This window comes from Diaporthe batatas (genome assembly GCF_019321695.1).
Source record: "Diaporthe batatas strain CRI 302-4 chromosome Unknown Contig00016, whole genome shotgun sequence".
Classification (NCBI taxonomy): Eukaryota; Fungi; Ascomycota; class Sordariomycetes; order Diaporthales; family Diaporthaceae; genus Diaporthe; species Diaporthe batatas.
The window spans coordinates 1,042,334-1,059,024 of NW_025408563.1; the positions used below are offsets into that span (position 1 = coordinate 1,042,334).

General features: G+C 51.2%; 5 protein-coding genes across 5 annotated transcripts; 2 read left to right on the plus strand and 3 right to left on the minus strand.

Moving 5' to 3' along the window:
• Positions 1 to 3,385: 3,385 nt before the first annotated feature.
• KVR01_011768 (uncharacterized protein) lies at positions 3,386 to 5,229 on the plus strand (the record flags this gene model as incomplete). The annotated part of the gene is made up of 4 exons (XM_044791314.1): positions 3,386 to 3,572; positions 3,706 to 4,155; positions 4,225 to 4,714; positions 4,779 to 5,229. The coding sequence occupies 4 exons, from the start codon at positions 3,386 to 3,388 to the stop codon at positions 5,227 to 5,229; spliced, it is 1,578 nt and encodes a 525-aa protein (XP_044639477.1).
• A 713-nt stretch (positions 5,230 to 5,942) lies between these two features.
• On the plus strand, positions 5,943 to 8,274 carry KVR01_011660 (uncharacterized protein). The gene is made up of 2 exons (XM_044787574.1): positions 5,943 to 6,520; positions 6,582 to 8,274. Exons 1-2 carry the CDS (start codon positions 6,043 to 6,045, stop codon positions 8,216 to 8,218), a joined length of 2,115 nt encoding a protein of 704 aa, XP_044639369.1. The 5' UTR covers positions 5,943 to 6,042; the 3' UTR covers positions 8,219 to 8,274.
• A 493-nt stretch (positions 8,275 to 8,767) lies between these two features.
• Positions 8,768 to 10,911, minus strand: KVR01_011523 (uncharacterized protein). The gene is made up of 3 exons (XM_044783437.1): positions 10,040 to 10,911; positions 9,730 to 9,818; positions 8,768 to 9,639 (listed from the first exon to the last, which is right to left on the minus strand). Exons 1-3 carry the CDS (start codon positions 10,193 to 10,195, stop codon positions 9,438 to 9,440), a joined length of 447 nt encoding a protein of 148 aa, XP_044639232.1. The 5' UTR covers positions 10,196 to 10,911; the 3' UTR covers positions 8,768 to 9,437.
• Positions 10,912 to 14,016: 3,105 nt separating this feature from the next.
• Positions 14,017 to 15,047, minus strand: KVR01_011530 (uncharacterized protein; the record flags this gene model as incomplete). Its single annotated transcript, XM_044785814.1, has 2 exons — positions 14,017 to 14,629; positions 14,734 to 15,047. 2 exons carry the CDS (start codon positions 15,045 to 15,047, stop codon positions 14,017 to 14,019), a joined length of 927 nt encoding a protein of 308 aa, XP_044639239.1.
• Positions 15,048 to 15,689: 642 nt separating this feature from the next.
• On the minus strand, positions 15,690 to 16,652 carry KVR01_011558 (uncharacterized protein; the record flags this gene model as incomplete). The annotated part of the gene is made up of 1 exon (XM_044783939.1): positions 15,690 to 16,652. One exon carries the CDS (start codon positions 16,650 to 16,652, stop codon positions 15,690 to 15,692), a length of 963 nt encoding a protein of 320 aa, XP_044639267.1.
• Between the last annotated feature and the right edge of the window lie 39 nt (positions 16,653 to 16,691).

Consider the following 16,691-nt stretch of genomic DNA (forward strand, 5'->3'; position numbering starts at 1 on the left):
TCTTGCATATAGTATTGCATTATTTATAATAAAGTAAGGAAAATACTAGTGAATAATATATATTAGAAGTAGTTTCGTTTTTAATCCCTATATATATAATATATATATAGTATCTTTATATAATAGTAAATATTTAAGATTTAATATTTAAAGAAATATAATATTAATAATAATAAAAAGAGAATATAATATATAGGTATATAGTTAAGCTTTATATTATATAAATAAAGTTAGAAAGTATTACTTTTAATAATACTATATTAAAAGTTAATAAAGTAGTTATATAATAAAATTAAAATAGTTTTAAAATAACTTTTATAAAAGAAGAATTTTATAATATAAGACTTAATAAGCTAACTCTTTCTTATTAATATATTTATTATATAACTATTTAAATCTATCTTTATTAAATAAGTTAATATAGTTTTATTTTAAATATATAATTATTAATAAAATAATAATATTATAATAATAAATCTATTTAAGAAAGCCTTTTATATACTTTTATAAAAGATCAAAATTTTTAAAAGTTAAATAAAGTTTATTTACTATATATTAAATAAATATTATATAAAAAAGTAAAAATCTAAATATTTAAAAATTAAATCTTCTTTCTTTAAATATACTACTTTATTATTAAGGATTTATTTACTTTTATATAATATATAAGGAATATAATAAAAGAGAGAACTTTATAAAGGAAGTTAGTAACTTTATATATAAATAAGTTTAAAAGTATATATTAAGTAATTATTAACTTTATACTTAAAGTATAAGCTAATAGTTAGTTTAAAAGTTAAGAAGATAATAAATAGATAAATAGTTAAATAAAAAATATAATGTAGCTAAAGCTATATGTGTTGGAAAACTTGCTCCGATTAGTCTTTGGATTTACAGCCATCCAAAGGGCTCCAGGCCAACTTTAGGCCGGGAACTTCGACACCCTTCAATGTCACAAGTTCACTGCTTTCCTACTTAGTTGTTCAATCCCAAACCTATCAAGATCAGGAATACATAAGTACCTAGGTATAATCTGTTTTATTTCATTCCGTGCTTTCAGACATTTCCGTTGCAATCATGCAATAGCGGCCTCACAGTAAAGACAGAGTGGAGAGAAATCATATGAACACAACAGCTATGGTCGAGGTACTAGACGGTCCGCACCAACAAGCCTTTAGGCTGACTGAATCAAATGTCCCCAAAGCCGAGATCGTCGAAACTACCTTTGCATAGACAGTTGATGGGTTGCCTCTCATAGATGTGGTCAGGGATATTTATGGCGATTATCCTATTTGCACCCAACTGAACTCGGCGCGAGTGACCCGGTTGACCTTTGGGACGTGTGGTGGGCTTTCAACCCCATTGCGACACCTTATACTCTTTTCCGGCACTCTTAGTACATCAACGTGGAGATCTACCCTGAAGGCATGGCAGGAATGGCAGGTTATCAGGGTGAGTGCCGAATTATCGGCGGCGTGGTTTCTTTTAACCGCACGGCACAGGCGCTCAAGGAGTCGTGTGCTATCTATCTGCATCATGATCGTCAGCAGCTCACGTATCAAATTCTATCTCTTGATAGGCATGCAAAAGAGGGCTCTTATGGACTTCTTGCAAGCAAAGGAAGGCGAAAATAAAGTTCCGTGTCCGCTGCCTATCCTGCCAGATGAGATAGCCACCCAGCGTGTCGACCCCGAGCAACCAGTACGCGTAACTGGACTGGTGTGTTGCGCAATGCCTGAGACCGGGTGACCCTCCCGTCTGATTGAATGGGACATGTGAGATCACACTGTACATGGAACCTTCATGACTTCCTCACCAAGGCCGATCACCAAAAGAGATCGTGGCGGTAGGGTAAGCGGACTGAGACATGGTAATGGGAGCAGGTATGACTCGGACAGTCAATGAAGCCAGCCACCGAGAGTTGTTTGATGGTTTTGTGATGTTTTCGTCGCATCGATGACAGCATCCTCCTTGACCTACTTCAATGAGAACAACTCCAAACTCTACACATGCAAGTCAGTGTGCCTTTATCGCAGGCTCGGGAAGCGCTTTGGAAATGATCTCGGATAACAAACCGATGCGTTGAGATCACACAACAGGTAGAAATGAGATGCATCAAATCCATCGGGAGCCTCGGAGTGCTGTCAAGTAGCTTCAAAATACAGGCAAAGACATTCTACACTGGCAGGTACGATGCATGAGGAAAGAAGTTCCTCCCGTGAGAGCCACTCAAAATCGTGTGAAATGGGTTGTCGTCCTGTATCGATGTCGGGGTGCCCCTACGCGTAGCTGTCGGTTCGTGCTGCCTTTCCTACTGGAAAGTCAATTCGCTGTTCATCCCAACACTGATAGTACAGAAAAGCTGAGCTATTAACAACGACAAGGCGAGCTGGCTCGATGGTAAAGCATCAAACTTCATTTCTAAAAAATACCAAACAGTTGGCCGCCCAAACAAACGCCAATAAAAACACAGGCAGGTAGTAAGTCCAACCCAAACAAGCGCCTATGACTCCAGACACAGTGCCCACCGTAAAGTCAATAAACACACAGGCAGGTGGGGGCCAGCCACTGTAAATAAATATCCCGAAGCTCCGTAAAGGAAGTACCGAAAGGAGGGACGCGCTGTAGCACCTTGTAGGGGTGGCAGGGCGTGAGGAGAGAGTGTGAGGCGAGCTCTCTCTTTTTGACTTCTGTTGCGGTGTTTTCTTCTGATGGAGTGACTTGAGCAAGCGCTTCCAGCGACTTTTGACTGCACCTTGATTCCTGTCAAGCACAAAATCATTTCTGAGAAATGCCCAGTGCTGGGCTCGAACCTCGAGGTCGAACCGGCACTGGTAAAACCATAACAAGACAAACAGGCGCGACCGCTCAGATGTGGAGTCGGCAATTAGGCACTTATCGTTTTATCTATCTCGAAGATTTGGCCAACGTTTTCCTCAACTGGGCGTGGAAATTCCAGTCAAAACTGACAACGTTCTTGAACCCGGGCCCAAGCGGAGGCAAGACGAAGGACTCGATCAGAACTCGATCAGAACGTATGACCATCAGTTCAAGAAGTATAAAGACACCCATCCTGCTTACACTAGGCTTCAGAAGTGTCAGGATAGAGTGCACACTAGCTTCTGCATGAAGCCAGTCTTATGCACACGATGCCGTGTAAGCGGCAAACAGGCTAGATAGCAACCCCCCAAGACTGATAAGCACGGCAGTAAGTCTAGCATCCCATAGGATGCTATCCAATACGAAATACAACCCTATCTGGGATCTGCAGTATGCACATCTGTCAGGTCTTCCATCATACCGCGGAGCTCTTCGTACAACCTTCCACAAAGGAGCTATAATATCAGCCTCCGAGGAAGTCCCAAATAACTCGAAGCAGCAGAACATGGGTTTCCACCTCCGCCGACGGCTGGAGCTCCGCTCTGAGGGAAACGAATTCAGCAGAGATGGGAGCAGAGTATCGAACAAAGATCTGGATCCAGTGCCACTGGACTCGCCGCAGCGGACATGGGGGTGGCCCAGCCTTCTGGGGTTCTGGATTGCAGAGGCATTTTCCATCTCGATGTATCAGGGTGAGTAACTTGACACAGTCATTCCAGGGTTCAAGTGATCGACAGGCAATGGTGCAATGGACAAAATCAACCATCAACATCGGCTAATAATGACACTTTAAACACACAGTGTCATCCACATCGGTCTCAAAAGGCCTCAACCCAGGCCTGGCCATCCTGGCCGTCTTCATCGGGCACTGCCTCGTCTGCGTGCCAGCCATGCTCGACGGCTATGTCGGCTGTGTGCTGGGAATCAACTTTCCCGTACTGACCCGGGCCTCCTTCGGCATGCGAGGCTCTTACCTCGCCGTCTTCCTTCGCGGCGTGGTCGCGTGCATCTGGTTCGGCACGCAGTCCTTCCAGGGAGGACAGTGCCTTGCAGTTATGATCTCGGCCATCTGGCCGCAGTTCAACAACTTCCCCAACCGCCTGCCCGCGTCCGCTCACGTCACGAGCTCGGAGCTGTTGTGTTTCTTCCTCTTTATAGTGATCCAGCTGCCGTTGCTGTGGTTGCATGTGAGCAGCCTGCGCTACATGTTCATGGCCAAGACGATCATTATGCCTGTTTTTGGCCTGGCACTATTCATCTGGGCGCTCGTTGCAGGTAGGTAAAAGCCCCGTCGACTACGGAAGGCCGACTAGCCACGCTGACAAGAGGTAAACATCTGAACAGCCCAGGGCTTCGGTCCAACCTTCTCCAAGCCCACTCATATCAAAGACGGCACCCCGGTCGTGGTAGTCTTCTTCCAGTGCGTCACCTCCGCCATCGGACCCAAGGCTACCCTCGCCCTCAACATGCCTGACTTTACACGCTACGCGAAATCCTCCCGACACGTGCTCTGGGCCCAAGCCGTAGGCCTCATCGTCCTCGTCACCCTCTGTGGTGTCCTCGGCGCCACTGTCTCATCAGCGTCCGAGGTCATCTACGGCCGGGTAACATGGAACCCGCTCGAGGTCGCAAGGCTGTGGGATAACCGCGCCGCACAATTCTTTGCGGCATTATGCTGGGCCTTTGCTGTGATCGGGACCAATATCAGCGCAAATTCCGTGAGCTTTGGGAATGACCTGAGCTTGTGGTTTCCGCGGTACATCAACAATCGGCGTGGCCACTACGTCTGTGCCCTTCTGGGCGTCTGCGCCGTGCCGTGGTATATTCAGTATAGGTATGGTTGTTGCGGCGATGTGAGTTTCCTACTCAATACATCCGTGGCTGACTGTTGATGCTAGCGCGGCATCCTTCTCCTCCTTCCTTGGTGGTTACTCACTCTTCCTGGGCTCTGTTGCGGGCATCATCGTCTGCGACTACTGGATATGTCGGGCCAGGAGTTTGAGGATCTCCTCACTATACGACCCCAAAGGCACCCATTACTACATCATGGGCTTCAACCCGCGCGCCCTAATCGCGTTCATATTTGGAATCGTGCCAAACATGCCTGGGCTTGCCGCGGCCTGCGGTGTCAGGGGAATTCCTAAAGGCGCAGTATACCTATACAGCCTCAGCTGGCTTGTGAGCATCCTAGTTTCGGGATCCACCTACTGGCTGTGCTGGAGAATATGGCCTTTCCCTATCGATCAGAAGCACGAGGTAATTATTGACGGCCAGACGACACAAGACCACGCCTCTCTTCACGGAGGTGACCAAAAGGACATCGACTTTGGCACGCACGCGGTTCCATGATAAGGCGGCTTCAAAATCCAACTGCATTCTCATGACGTGGAGGAAACCCGTCGAGAAGCGCTGGCATGGCCTCGGAGCCCTGTGGCCAAGCCTGCGGACCTTTGGCCGGTCATGAATCACGTTGAGGTGGGGTCCAGGGGCGGGTTTAGATTCTAAGGTTTTTATAAACTGTGATTAGGAGCATCTCGTGAGACGATGGTCTAATTTCCAAGTACTCCGACTCCTGAAGTCCTTTGTGTAACAATTGATGGTGGTCCTTGATGAGAACAGCCCGCGTTGGGGCTTCAAATCCGAAGGTATGGGAAAAGGACCACCTGGGAACCACTGAAAAGCCCGAAAATGTGCCCAGGCGTTTCCTGGTATCTTTCCTGGTCACACTAATTCACCGAGCACACAAGTTGTATCAAACCGAATGAAGGATATCTTGAACTCCTACAAGGCAATCATGCCAGTATCTTGCTGTGAAGATGATTGGTATTATTATACTTGTGGCTAGCTTCTCCATTGGGCACGATGAGATTACGGCGGTGGCTTGGCTTGAGAAGGTGTGCGACACCACCTGCAGGCAGCAGGATATGGCCAGCATGACCTCCGGGCTTTCAGTCTGACGAACAGCGGCATGAACCCCGCACTGGGCCTTTATCTACCATGCATATTCATAACTTGATAATCTTGCCGTTGCCATCCTCGGTTCTGCATTGTTCCCATCCCCACGGCCTTGTCATCGCACCCGGATTCAGAACAGCCACTTTCACACGTTGCCCAATTCTTCCCATTCTTTTCATCATCATTCTCACCACAAGGGTCTTCAAAATGGAAGCTTCGCCAGTAACAACCGCTTCTTGTAACCTCTGTAGCCTCCTGCAATTTGATGATCTTGCTGCCGGGTGCCGGGAAGTGGTAGACGAGGAGGGTCGCGCCCGACTTTCCTTTGAGGACGCCAAGGTCGAATCGCGAAATGACGAAGATGGAAATAAGTTTTACAACTTGATACGACTAAGGTGGCATCTCGACGATAGCCTCCCTGATCTGCCACGCCTGTCTGATTCCAGCCGAGCGGGTTGCGCCTTTTGTGAGGTTCTCCTCATTAAACTGAAATCTGCCTACGATTTACGTATCTTGTCGTCGTTCCTCTTAATATCCGATGGTGATGTTTCCTTGAACGCGTATATTTCTCTTGTTGAGGGGGGAATCGACGGCATTGTGGTAGAGTTAGTTTCCGATGCAATGAAACACGAAACTGGGAAACTGGGAAGCTACAGGGAATTTTTTCCGGTCGAAGCATCTCTAGGTAAGTCTGTACCCTTTTCTCCTTGTTGAACTCATTAGTAAATCTGGCTCTGTCGTTGCAGGTTGTCAGAAATGGCTCGGAGCTGTGCCTGCTCGCCATGGTGGCTATTTGACTTCTGAAAATACAAGCGAAATTTGTCGAGTGCTAGGAGAATGCACAGCAAATTGCCACCCATGGGAAGCATCATCCCTCCCCACGCGACTCATTGACATCGGCACTGGCGTGTCCGATTTGCCTCGCCTCGCTCTGTCGTCAGATATCCTCATTACCGCGGAAACGAAGTATGCTGCGTTGAGTTATTGCTGGGGTAACAAAGAGGACGCCAAGGCACAACTGAAGACCGAGACAGCCACACTGGGGGACAGACTTCAAGGCATAGCCTTGGACACAATGACCCCCGCGATCAGAGATGCGGTTGAGCTCACAAGGGCTGTAGGTCTTCGCTACATTTGGATTGATGCTCTCTGTATCATTCAAGATGATCCAGCCGATTGGTCATACGAATCGGGCCAGATGGATCGTGTGTTTAAGAATGCGTACGTCACATTCTGTGCTCTTGTCTCGACCAGCTGCCAGAAATCCTTTCTCCAAAGGCGTCCTGCGTTCTCGGTCCCTTTTCAGTCAGCCATCCGACCAAGCATCAATGGCAATCTCTCGGTGAGACTTCAGCCTATCTCCGCGGATTGGACCATCCCAGAGTCAAGTATACTTGATCGTTTTGTGTCTAGATGGAACAATCGGGCGTGGACCTTCCAAGAAGAGAAGCTGTCTACTAGGCTATTGCTTTTTGGGGGCTCAAAAATGCATTTCCAGTGCGGCACGTACCAATGGTCGGAAGGTGATGACAAGTTCAGACGCTTGGAGGACTCAACTAGTTCGCTATTCGATCGCATTGCTGGCATCAAGCGAGGCGAGCACCCAGCAAGCACTTTATATGACCATTGGTACATTCTGGTTCACGATTATGCCCACCGAGAGCTGACCTGCGAGACGGATCGTCTCCCTGCAATGTCAGGACTGGCACGGCTCGTGGGGGAAACTCTTGGAGATCAATATCTCGCTGGGCTTTGGAAAGGAGATATTTTAATAGGGTTGAGCTGGGAAAGCGTACCGCATACTACTTTCGGTCTCCAACATCATCTCCAACGCATCAGAGAAAGGGAATATATTGCCCCGTCATGGTCTTGGGCAGCGTGCGACGAGAATGGGGTTGATCCTGGCTTCTCCGGCTGGCAGACTGTGCCAGAGTGCACCGTTCTCGATACCGACGTTAAGACTGACTCGAAAAACCGGTTTGGCAAGGTTTACGGTGGCTTCCTTCGAATTCGTGGCAAGGTGGCGCCTATTCCACATTCACTTCGAGAAGGTGGCAGGAGGGGCGACAATGCGTCAAAGTGGCGGCTCAAACTCGGTGGAGAATTTGAAAATATCACGGCGGACCTGGACTGGCGTGCAGGGCACGATGATGAAGGTCTAGAGAATCTTATAATGCTGCTGCTCCACACTCGGAATCCTCCTGAACAACTTCACGATTCAAGTGGGAAGCGGATCTGTGAAGCTTTGATACTCTACCCTACGGAGACCCCAGGTGAATACTACAGAGTTGGGGTGGTACACTCAGGCTATGGAGCTGCATGTGATTTGATGAGGACTTGGTTCGAGGGTGAAGGCAACGAAAAGATCTGTACTATTATATGAGAATCGCCCTCGGGTACACAGCTGTTGATACCAGCTAGAAATGCATGAGATTAACGAGCCGACCAGCTGTGCCGACCATCTTCTGCACGCCCGCGGGCGGTACTTGGTGCACGTGAATTGTCACCCAGCAGTCGAGTCCCGTCTGTCACTCCGTGGGTATGGTTCTCGTCACCGCCAAACTGACCTGCGGCATTAACAGCAGCCCTCATCACAAGGCAGGAAGAGACGAGAGCAAAAGCAACCAACACAGGACGGGCGCAAGCCGTCCCTCCCCGGGCCGTCCACCCCACCATTCTCTCTCTCTCTTTGCATGCCGCACACTCTCAAACCTAACTCAAGTGCCGTCAAAAGCAGCATAATTATCATGTCAAAGATGAACAAACCGCCCCATCATTTAACAACCCACCCAAGTCACCGCTCCGTGCTGAGACAGATCGACCGCTTCCGAGACACCAATGTCTCTTATACAAGACAAGAGCAAGCATGCTCAAGACGAATAAGGGAGAAAGTGTGTGTGTCTGTTCACGGTTGTAGACTGAAGCCTATGAGAGGGACAGAGGGAATAGCGGACATCTGTCTCTGCGCCGGACCAAAACTGGCCTCCCAGCATTGTTTGATATGTACCCACCTGCCTAGAAAAAATATGTGTTGTATGTGTGGACAGACAAGTCCGATGCCGCCAACAAAAGAGGCCATAAAAACGTCCAGCAGCAGAATTTGATGAGAAAAAGAGCTCGTTGTTCTAAAGCCGTGAAAAGGAACGTATAGCACGAGGAACCAAATCAGAATTGTCAGATGTTCCACATAAAAAATAGCCGAAACATAAGAGCTTGCTACCACTGTTTGGTGATCGATCCAATGCGGAGGATTTTCCGTCAGACATCGAGATTGAAGAATGGTATCTTTGCTTTCTTTTCCAATTAGATCTTAACACTAGCAGGTTTCGGGTGCTGTCTGTAATAGTAAAAAGACCAAAAGGAATAGATCAAACAACATTGCAAGGCCCTCCTCCCCATATCCAGAACAAACATGTTCAAAAATATCCCTCATCCCCCCCTGCAACGCGATGCCCATCTAAACTCCAAAAAGGCGATGCAGAAGAAGAGAAAAGTCAACAAAAGATCCCTGGTATCAAGCCAATCCCCTTTGGCGGACCCGCTCTAACTAGGTCGTCTCCTCGCGTCGTCTAACCAGCCCGCTTCCTTCAGATGAGTAAAATCTACAGGAAGAAAGCAGCCAGGCCCAGAACACCAGCCAGGCCGGCGCCGGACATGGCGACGGCCTTGCCGGCACCGGCGGTGACGGGGGCGGTGGTCTCGGGGCTGGAGCCGGTGGTGGTGGGCAGGGAGCCGGTGCCGACGGCGGTGGTGGGCACGGCCGGGGCGGTTCCGTTGGGGTAGACCGGGGGGCTGGGGGCAGCGCTGTAGGTTACGATATCAGTATGGCGGTTCTCTCTTTTTGAGGTCCTGGTTTTTTTTTATAAAAAAAAATCAGGTTATAGAAATACTTACCAGGTGCTGCAGGCGACCGAGGAGATGGTGGTCACCGGCTTGGTGATGGTGCACCCACCAGGGCAGTCGGTGATGGTCAGGGTGGTGGCCTGGGGGATCTGTTAGTCATGTGATATATTCCGGGTTGTTGGTTTTTTTCCACGGCCATGAGCTGCTCGGGTTGCGTAGTAGAGTTTCGAAGTGAGAGCGAAGCAGGTTGTTCGCAAATATCTCCCGATATTTGTCATTGATTCTCCTGATCCCATCACTCGCTCCTCAAACTCCGACAGACCCTGAGTCAGGCCATGCCCGATTTCCGTTGCAAACGTACCGAGGAGACGGTGTAGGTGGAACCGGCGTGGGCGAAGGTGGTGGCCTCGGGGCAGAAGGTGGTGATGGCAGTCACAATCTCGGTGGTGTAGGTGACATTCTCCCAGGCGGAGGCACCAGCGGCGACGGCGAGAACGGCGGCAGCGGAGAACTTCATGTTGACGGTCGGGGTCGGGTATTAAAATTAAGAGACTCGGAAGAGTGACTTTTTTTTGAGTTGTCCGGGTTGGGAGATGTGGATTGTTGGTCCTTTGCGGTGTTGTTGAGAGCTGGTTAACGAATGAAATTGACTCGAAAGTCAGGGTTGTAGCGATTGATAGTGAGTGTGAGGGTGGAGGAGAAAGGAGGAGGGAGGGAGGGACCAGGAGGCGACAGTGCACGAGGCCATAGTGCTTTATACAAAAGGCGACGATGGGGTGGTTCTCGGGAGATTAGGTGGGCTTGAGCCATGGCTGCCATGGACGGTGCAGGCGAGATGGCGGACGACAGAAAGCAGGGGTAGCCAGTAGGGGGGTGGGGGCGCTACTGGGCGAGCGTCTGTGCAGGATCCAGTTTTGGCTGCTTCTGGCCGGCACGTTATTTAACGGGCGCCGAATCAGAGGATGGGATTCTGGCCAGGACTGCCAGGATGGGATGGCCCCACCGTGAGCCGTTAACGGGAGGGGGTGCACAAGTACCCAGGTACCCAGGTAGTGCCCATCAATAGCAGCAGAACGGAGGAAAGGGACCTCGGATCCTTCATAGCCAGTCAGCGTCAGCCGTCAGCCCAATACTTCGTGTTTGTGCCTCGCCTCTCAAATACTAGTATCAACGAGGGATTGTGCCTGGATAGGACGGCACGGAACTTTGTCGATTGGATCTGACAAAGAGGAGAAGGTGAGTGGAAATGAAATGAAGTGACCCGTAGCGAAAGCTTGGCAGACGGCAAGCCTGGGCCATGATCTTGAAGTGCCAGAGAGTGGGCTCAGGGCCGTGCCTGGTGGATGGGTCCAGCTGGAGCCATGATCAGGGCAGGGTGGAGTTGGCCTGGGGCCCTCTAGAGCTTCTCCAGATCTTGGATCGCCATTGACAGACAGCCCCTGGACAGCTGGACCAAACATAAATGCTGTGGGCATGTGACAGATACAATACAGAGATCATACATAGGTAACAATATCCCTCGTGCCTGTCGACAGTCAGCCGTAGAACAGCTAGACGAGCTGGCAAACGGAGAGGAGGAGAGGGCGACACAAGAACATGCCATGATCTTGGACAAGGCAGGGCTGCCAGGGTCAGATCAGAACCTTCGCCAGTCAGCAGTCAAAGCGCCCAGACAGAGAGACGCCAAGGCGGTCTGGTCTGTCTGACTGCTGGGCAAGGCGCGAGTGGACAGCACGAGTGGGTACGTGTGCGTCACTTGTGTATTCTCGCAACTTGAACGAGGCGAGGTAAGGCATTAGATACGGAGTATTAGAGACAAGACAACTCCGAACTCATCACCATGCCGACTTCCAGACTGCAGACTGCAGACTGCAGACTGCAGGCGCCACTGGTGATGACAGAAACATGGCAGGGTAGGGGTCGGCGGACTGACAGTGCGACCGTTTACCCGAAAGCTGGGGTCCCGATGGAACCTTGGGGAGGAGAAGACTGGACGAACTGCTGGCCCTTTCCCTGTCATGCAAGAGCAACCAAGATGAGATGAGATGGAAATGAGGGGGGATCATGCCGCTTGGATGCACCCGTTTGCCGCTGCCGCTAGCTGCTCTTCCCCTGGGGTCTGGCTGGCTGCCAGCTGGGCAGCTGGGCAGCTGCAGGCTGACAGGAGGAAGGCGCGAGTCGGTCGAATCGGACGTCATGGAGGGGCGGAAGGGTGGAAGGCGCAGAGGCCCAAATGCAGGAACGAGAATCATCCAGGAACCAGGCACCAGATGGCAGGCGTGGGCAGGCGTTGGCAGCGCTAGAACACCCTACCAGCCTACTAGTGACTAGCACCAAGACTAAGGCCTTCCGAATCGATGCACGACTGCGTGGCCCAGAGGCTTGGGAAATTGCACCCTCCAGACGTCAGGTCAACACTTTCCCAAGCGAGCTGCGGGGACGAGCAGGACGTCAAGCCACCTGTGTCACGATCTGCTGATCCGATGACAATGTGTGCGTGCATGTGTCTCTGGCAAGTCTGGCCCGGAGGTTATTTCGCCCCCCCCCCCAAGTCGGATCAGTGGTTCTAGAACCCCACGACCCAGAACCGACCCGACCTGCAAGCTGCAAGGCGAGGCGAGGCGAGGCCAAGCGAGGCAGGGCGGACGATCACTGCAGCTGGCGGTAAAGCTGAGTTGCTATTAGCGGAAATGAACAGAAAGGGACGGCCCCCGAAGAGGGATGCGACCAGCTTGGTCAACATCAGTTCTCGTGAGGAGTCAGGTCAGTCTTGGGTTCCAACAGAGGTCCGCCCCTTGGTCCTGGAATGCAAGACTGCGCATGGCAAGCGTGTTTAGAGTTCCCGCCATCCGACACCACTGCCGGGCGAGACAGGTCTCACTCACATCTCCGAAGAGGCCGTGCCCCAACAGCACAGACAATAATCCATCCATCGCCCCTCACCACCCTCGCCCACGGCCCGGCGGATCGGCCAAGATATGCCCAGCCTTTGCAGCCGCTCAAATCCAGCGATCGTTGCAAAAGGGAATAAAAATCTGTCAGTCAAGAATTGGCGTATCACTTTCTTAGCAATATTGGACTTGAGTACAGTCAGACACGCAGAACAGCTTACCGAGATACATGGTCAAATTCCGTTTTGCCCTCCCACATCGATGTGAATGAACAACGTTGAAGTCCCCTTGGACCAACCAGTCGACATTCAACATCAGAACTCTGGTGCCGTGGAGGATCCAACTATTGCTCGGTGGGGCAGTAAGCACATGCCATCCATCAAGATTCCTCATCGTATTCATCAAAGCACCGAGGCGGGTGCGCAATTTCCCCCAACCCGCCCGGCGGGGCCAAGACACCATTGTGCGTTTTCCAAGACGGGCATCATTTTCGTTCACCAGCACACAATGAATGAATGGTCCAGTACACTAGAATATCAATCTCTCCGAGACCAGATAACGCCCTAACATATATGAGAGTTCTTTATGATCAAGCCCGTGGTTTTCTCGTGCTGCTTAGGTTTAGACAAGTCAGGGCCGTCGCCAGTTCCACTTTTGCTAGGGAGGTTGCGGGTTATCACCCACATGTCGCTTATTACCTAGGTACCCCAGTGACAGTGCCATTGTCTGATATCACGCGAAACCACTGGCACACCACCGATCGCTTTCATAGATTATCAAGCCAGGAGCTGGAAATCGTAACCGCGGAAGTGACCTGGCCCAATTGTATACCGGATGTCCACCAGCGTGTCATTCCTGAACTTAACGTTACAGGTTTAGAGCTCATTCAGCAGCCAGTACCGGACAGGCAACACGACCACCCTACTGGCCATTGCGTTCTACTTGTGGGTTTTGAGTGCCTGCTTACCTAGGTATCCTCCTCCTTGGACCTCCCGGTCTCGGGCCGAATAGATAGGTACCCAGCTATCATCTCTGCCCGGATGTCCGCGCCGCGGCCACGACATCTACCTTCTGACGTCCTATAGCATGAACGCCTATCACGCGCTCTCATATAGCATACCGTCCTGTAAGATGGCCCTGAAGGACCACCTCCTGGAGAAAGTAGATCCAGGAATCACTTTTGATGATATTGTTTCCGAGGGGTAGGCAAGCCACAAGGACTACCATACGACATAGTATGAGCTTTTCCAAGGTCTTACTGTGTGATGGTAATAGCGGATCAAGAACTGGGACTTGCAATGTATTTTCGATCTAGCTAAGTAACAAATAAATCTCACAGGACACAATACAATCATACAAAGTTACATAACAGCAACATTATCAAAAGGAGGAAAAGACAAAGACGTGGGGAGTAAAGACAGGCAGTAACATGTTTCCGCTCACCGCTCTACTTCTTTTTGGACCTGCTTGATGAACCTGCCGACTTCTCCTCGCACTCCTGTGCAGCCATAATGAGATACCGCAAAAGTACAATGGCATGGTTGTCCGAGTGAGCAACCAGCCCGTCCTCGGTGGACTTTGTGTACTCGGGGCAGATCGTGACGTCCATCAGCATCAGATTGTTACCCCGGTCAAGCCCTCTGGGCGGCCGCATGGCCAAGAGATAATCGTAGTCGTAAAACAGCACCGTCGAGACCCGGCGGTTGCTGGCGTACTTCAGCCCCTGCTTGAGGAGGCCCTCTGTCCACTGGTTGACGCCCGACACGAGGCTGGGGTCAGACTGCTGTCTCTTCGAGGCCTTCTTGCCCCGGATGGCCTCCAGCGCCTCCCCCACGGACGTGGCGCAGCAGGAGAGCAGCTCATTCTCGTTTATGCAGTTTGGGCCCTTGTAGTCCAGCGCGAGGATGTCGCGGCCGTTGTATCTGAAGACGAGGTCCGGGGCTGACCCCGAGAAGGCGTTCTCCCGCACGCAGTCGAATCTGCCGTTCAGGCCGTAGCGGGCAAGATAGTAAGGGGCGAGGCTGGCCGCGACGTCAACGAAGAATTTCCCCGCCTCCTGTCTATATGTACCTGTCAGTGGCGGAGGCTTGCTCTAGTATTCGGGGAATGGTAGTCTGCAGTGTACATTGCTTCGGCGGCCCGGGGGCGGGAACTGGATCCTTACATGACATCTGCTTCCCTAAGCAAAGTCGATTGGTGATTTGACTCATTCACGTGAGCCACGTAGCTGTCCAACACCCCATTATCCATGCCGCGGATATCTGGAAGTTGAAATCGCGGAGGCTCTCGAAGCCTCAGCGCCACAGGCAGCACCTGCAGCATCGTGGGGCTTCCCGGAATAACAGCTACCTGCGTCCTCCTAGAAGTCTTCGGGAAGCGGGGCCCGGCGATGTTCAGTGCTTGTGCAAAGGTATACTGCCATTTCCGAACACTGCTTGTCGAAAAGCCTCGGGAGGAGCCTCCTGGCGGTGGAGCCATGGCGAATAAAAGTACCTAGGTATGACTGAGGGCAGAAAGAGAGAAGGCAGTTAACCAAAAGCAACAACTTGATTGTTAGAGTGTTGAGAGCCGCAGATGATCGAAAAGACATCAATGATTTCCACGGCTTCACAGGGTCCATGACGGTATTTGTATCCCCGTCCACGACTCCTACTCGTGCAGCTGATCATTAGCCAGGGCTATTATTACGTCCACGGGTCCCCTCGCTGAGCCTGCGGCCTGGCCAACACGGGGCCAAAACATCGTGCTATTTACGGCTCTCGAGATGCATTCAGCCCTGCCCAAGACTGCAGTGCTGCAGTCAACATAGCGCGGGCGGGTAGAATGCGGCCGTCGAATCAGGGTGTCTATCATACGCGGCCTTGTCTGCCGAGACCGCACGTTTCAACCGTGCCGCGACCAACAGTGAACTCTAAAGCAGGGCGGCCCACTGGTCGCGAAGGATGAGTTGGGGGCGACCAACATGTGCCGTCAACCGGCACCGATTTGTGCAAGCATTGCGCGATCAGCACATGCGGAGCGATTGTTTTCCGTTGTCTGGTCGGTCGAGACGAGGCCGAAGTATGTTCAAAGGAGGAGAGAAAATATCATAAACACTACATGTGTTTGGCACAAGATATTCTAACGCAGGTATACGGCCCGAATCCATTCATCCCATGGCCAATCGACCAGATCGCGGAAACATTCCACAGGGCAACGGAGCTCGTCTGTCCACCGATCCACGATGACGGACGGCGGCTCGGGCTCAAGCTCATCCTCATCCGGGTTGAAGTCGGATTCGAAGAATGCGTAGTCAAAATCAATCACCTTGACAGAGACCGGGCGCCCCGGCCTTCCTTGGAGGATCACGTTGCGCGGCAGGAGGTCCCTCTGGTATATGCCGGCCTGCCACATCTTGCTGTCCGCGTCGATGATCGCCTTCATAATAGCCATGCGCTCAGCCTGGCTCCACTCGTTGACGTCGATGTAAGACAATTCAGTACCGGGCACGTATTCGTAGAGAATGGCATAGACCCAGCGCGAACGCCCTGGCCGCCCTGGCACAGGCACCTTGGCTCTAAACGACCCGTGAAAGCGCGGAATGACGGTGCCCCACAGCGGCTTCAGTTGCCGATATACGCATGTCTCGCGGTAGCAAGCGTTGTAAGTATTGCCGAAGATGTCGGGCATCTCGTCCTCGATGTCTTGGTACAGTGGATCGTAGAACTTCGCAGTCATGGTTTGGCCGCGCAGCAGCTTGAGCGGAGACTGGGAGTTCTCATGGACAGATCGGTTGTCAAGTACCTTCACCTTCGCGATCTGCGAGTGTCGCCCGTCCATGACCCTGATCGCATCAACAACCTGGAGTTCGACACGTTCGCCTTCGGTCGGTGCGTCCGTTGCCTCGGTGTACCTGAGGCAGGTTGCTAAAGGGTGCTCATTCTGCAGCTCCTCTTGAAGCTGGCCTTTAGCTAGACCACCGTTGTGGAAAATAGGATCATTGGGTGGGGGATCCCATCTCAGAGCCGGGATAGTTGCGCCGCTGTGATAGGGCAAAGGGGGCTTCGCTTCATCTGGGTGTTTGGCCAAGTAGCTCCACTGCATCTCTCTTCGCGCTGCTGAGGCGTGTAGGCGCCTTGAACA

Coding starts and splice junctions, on each gene's coding strand:
- KVR01_011660 (XM_044787574.1), top strand. CDS start 6,043: ATGGAAGCTTCGCCAGTAACAACCGCTTCTTGTAACCTCTGTAGCCTC. Junction 6,521..6,581: donor TCCGGTCGAAGCATCTCTAG/GTAAGTCTGTAC, acceptor CTGTCGTTGCAG/GTTGTCAGAAATGGCTCGGA.
- KVR01_011523 (XM_044783437.1), bottom strand. CDS start 10,195: ATGAAGTTCTCCGCTGCCGCCGTTCTCGCCGTCGCCGCTGGTGCCTCC. Junction 9,819..10,039: donor CCACCTACACCGTCTCCTCG/GTACGTTTGCAA, acceptor CAGATCCCCCAG/GCCACCACCCTGACCATCAC. Junction 9,640..9,729: donor TCGGTCGCCTGCAGCACCTG/GTAAGTATTTCT, acceptor CGTAACCTACAG/CGCTGCCCCCAGCCCCCCGG.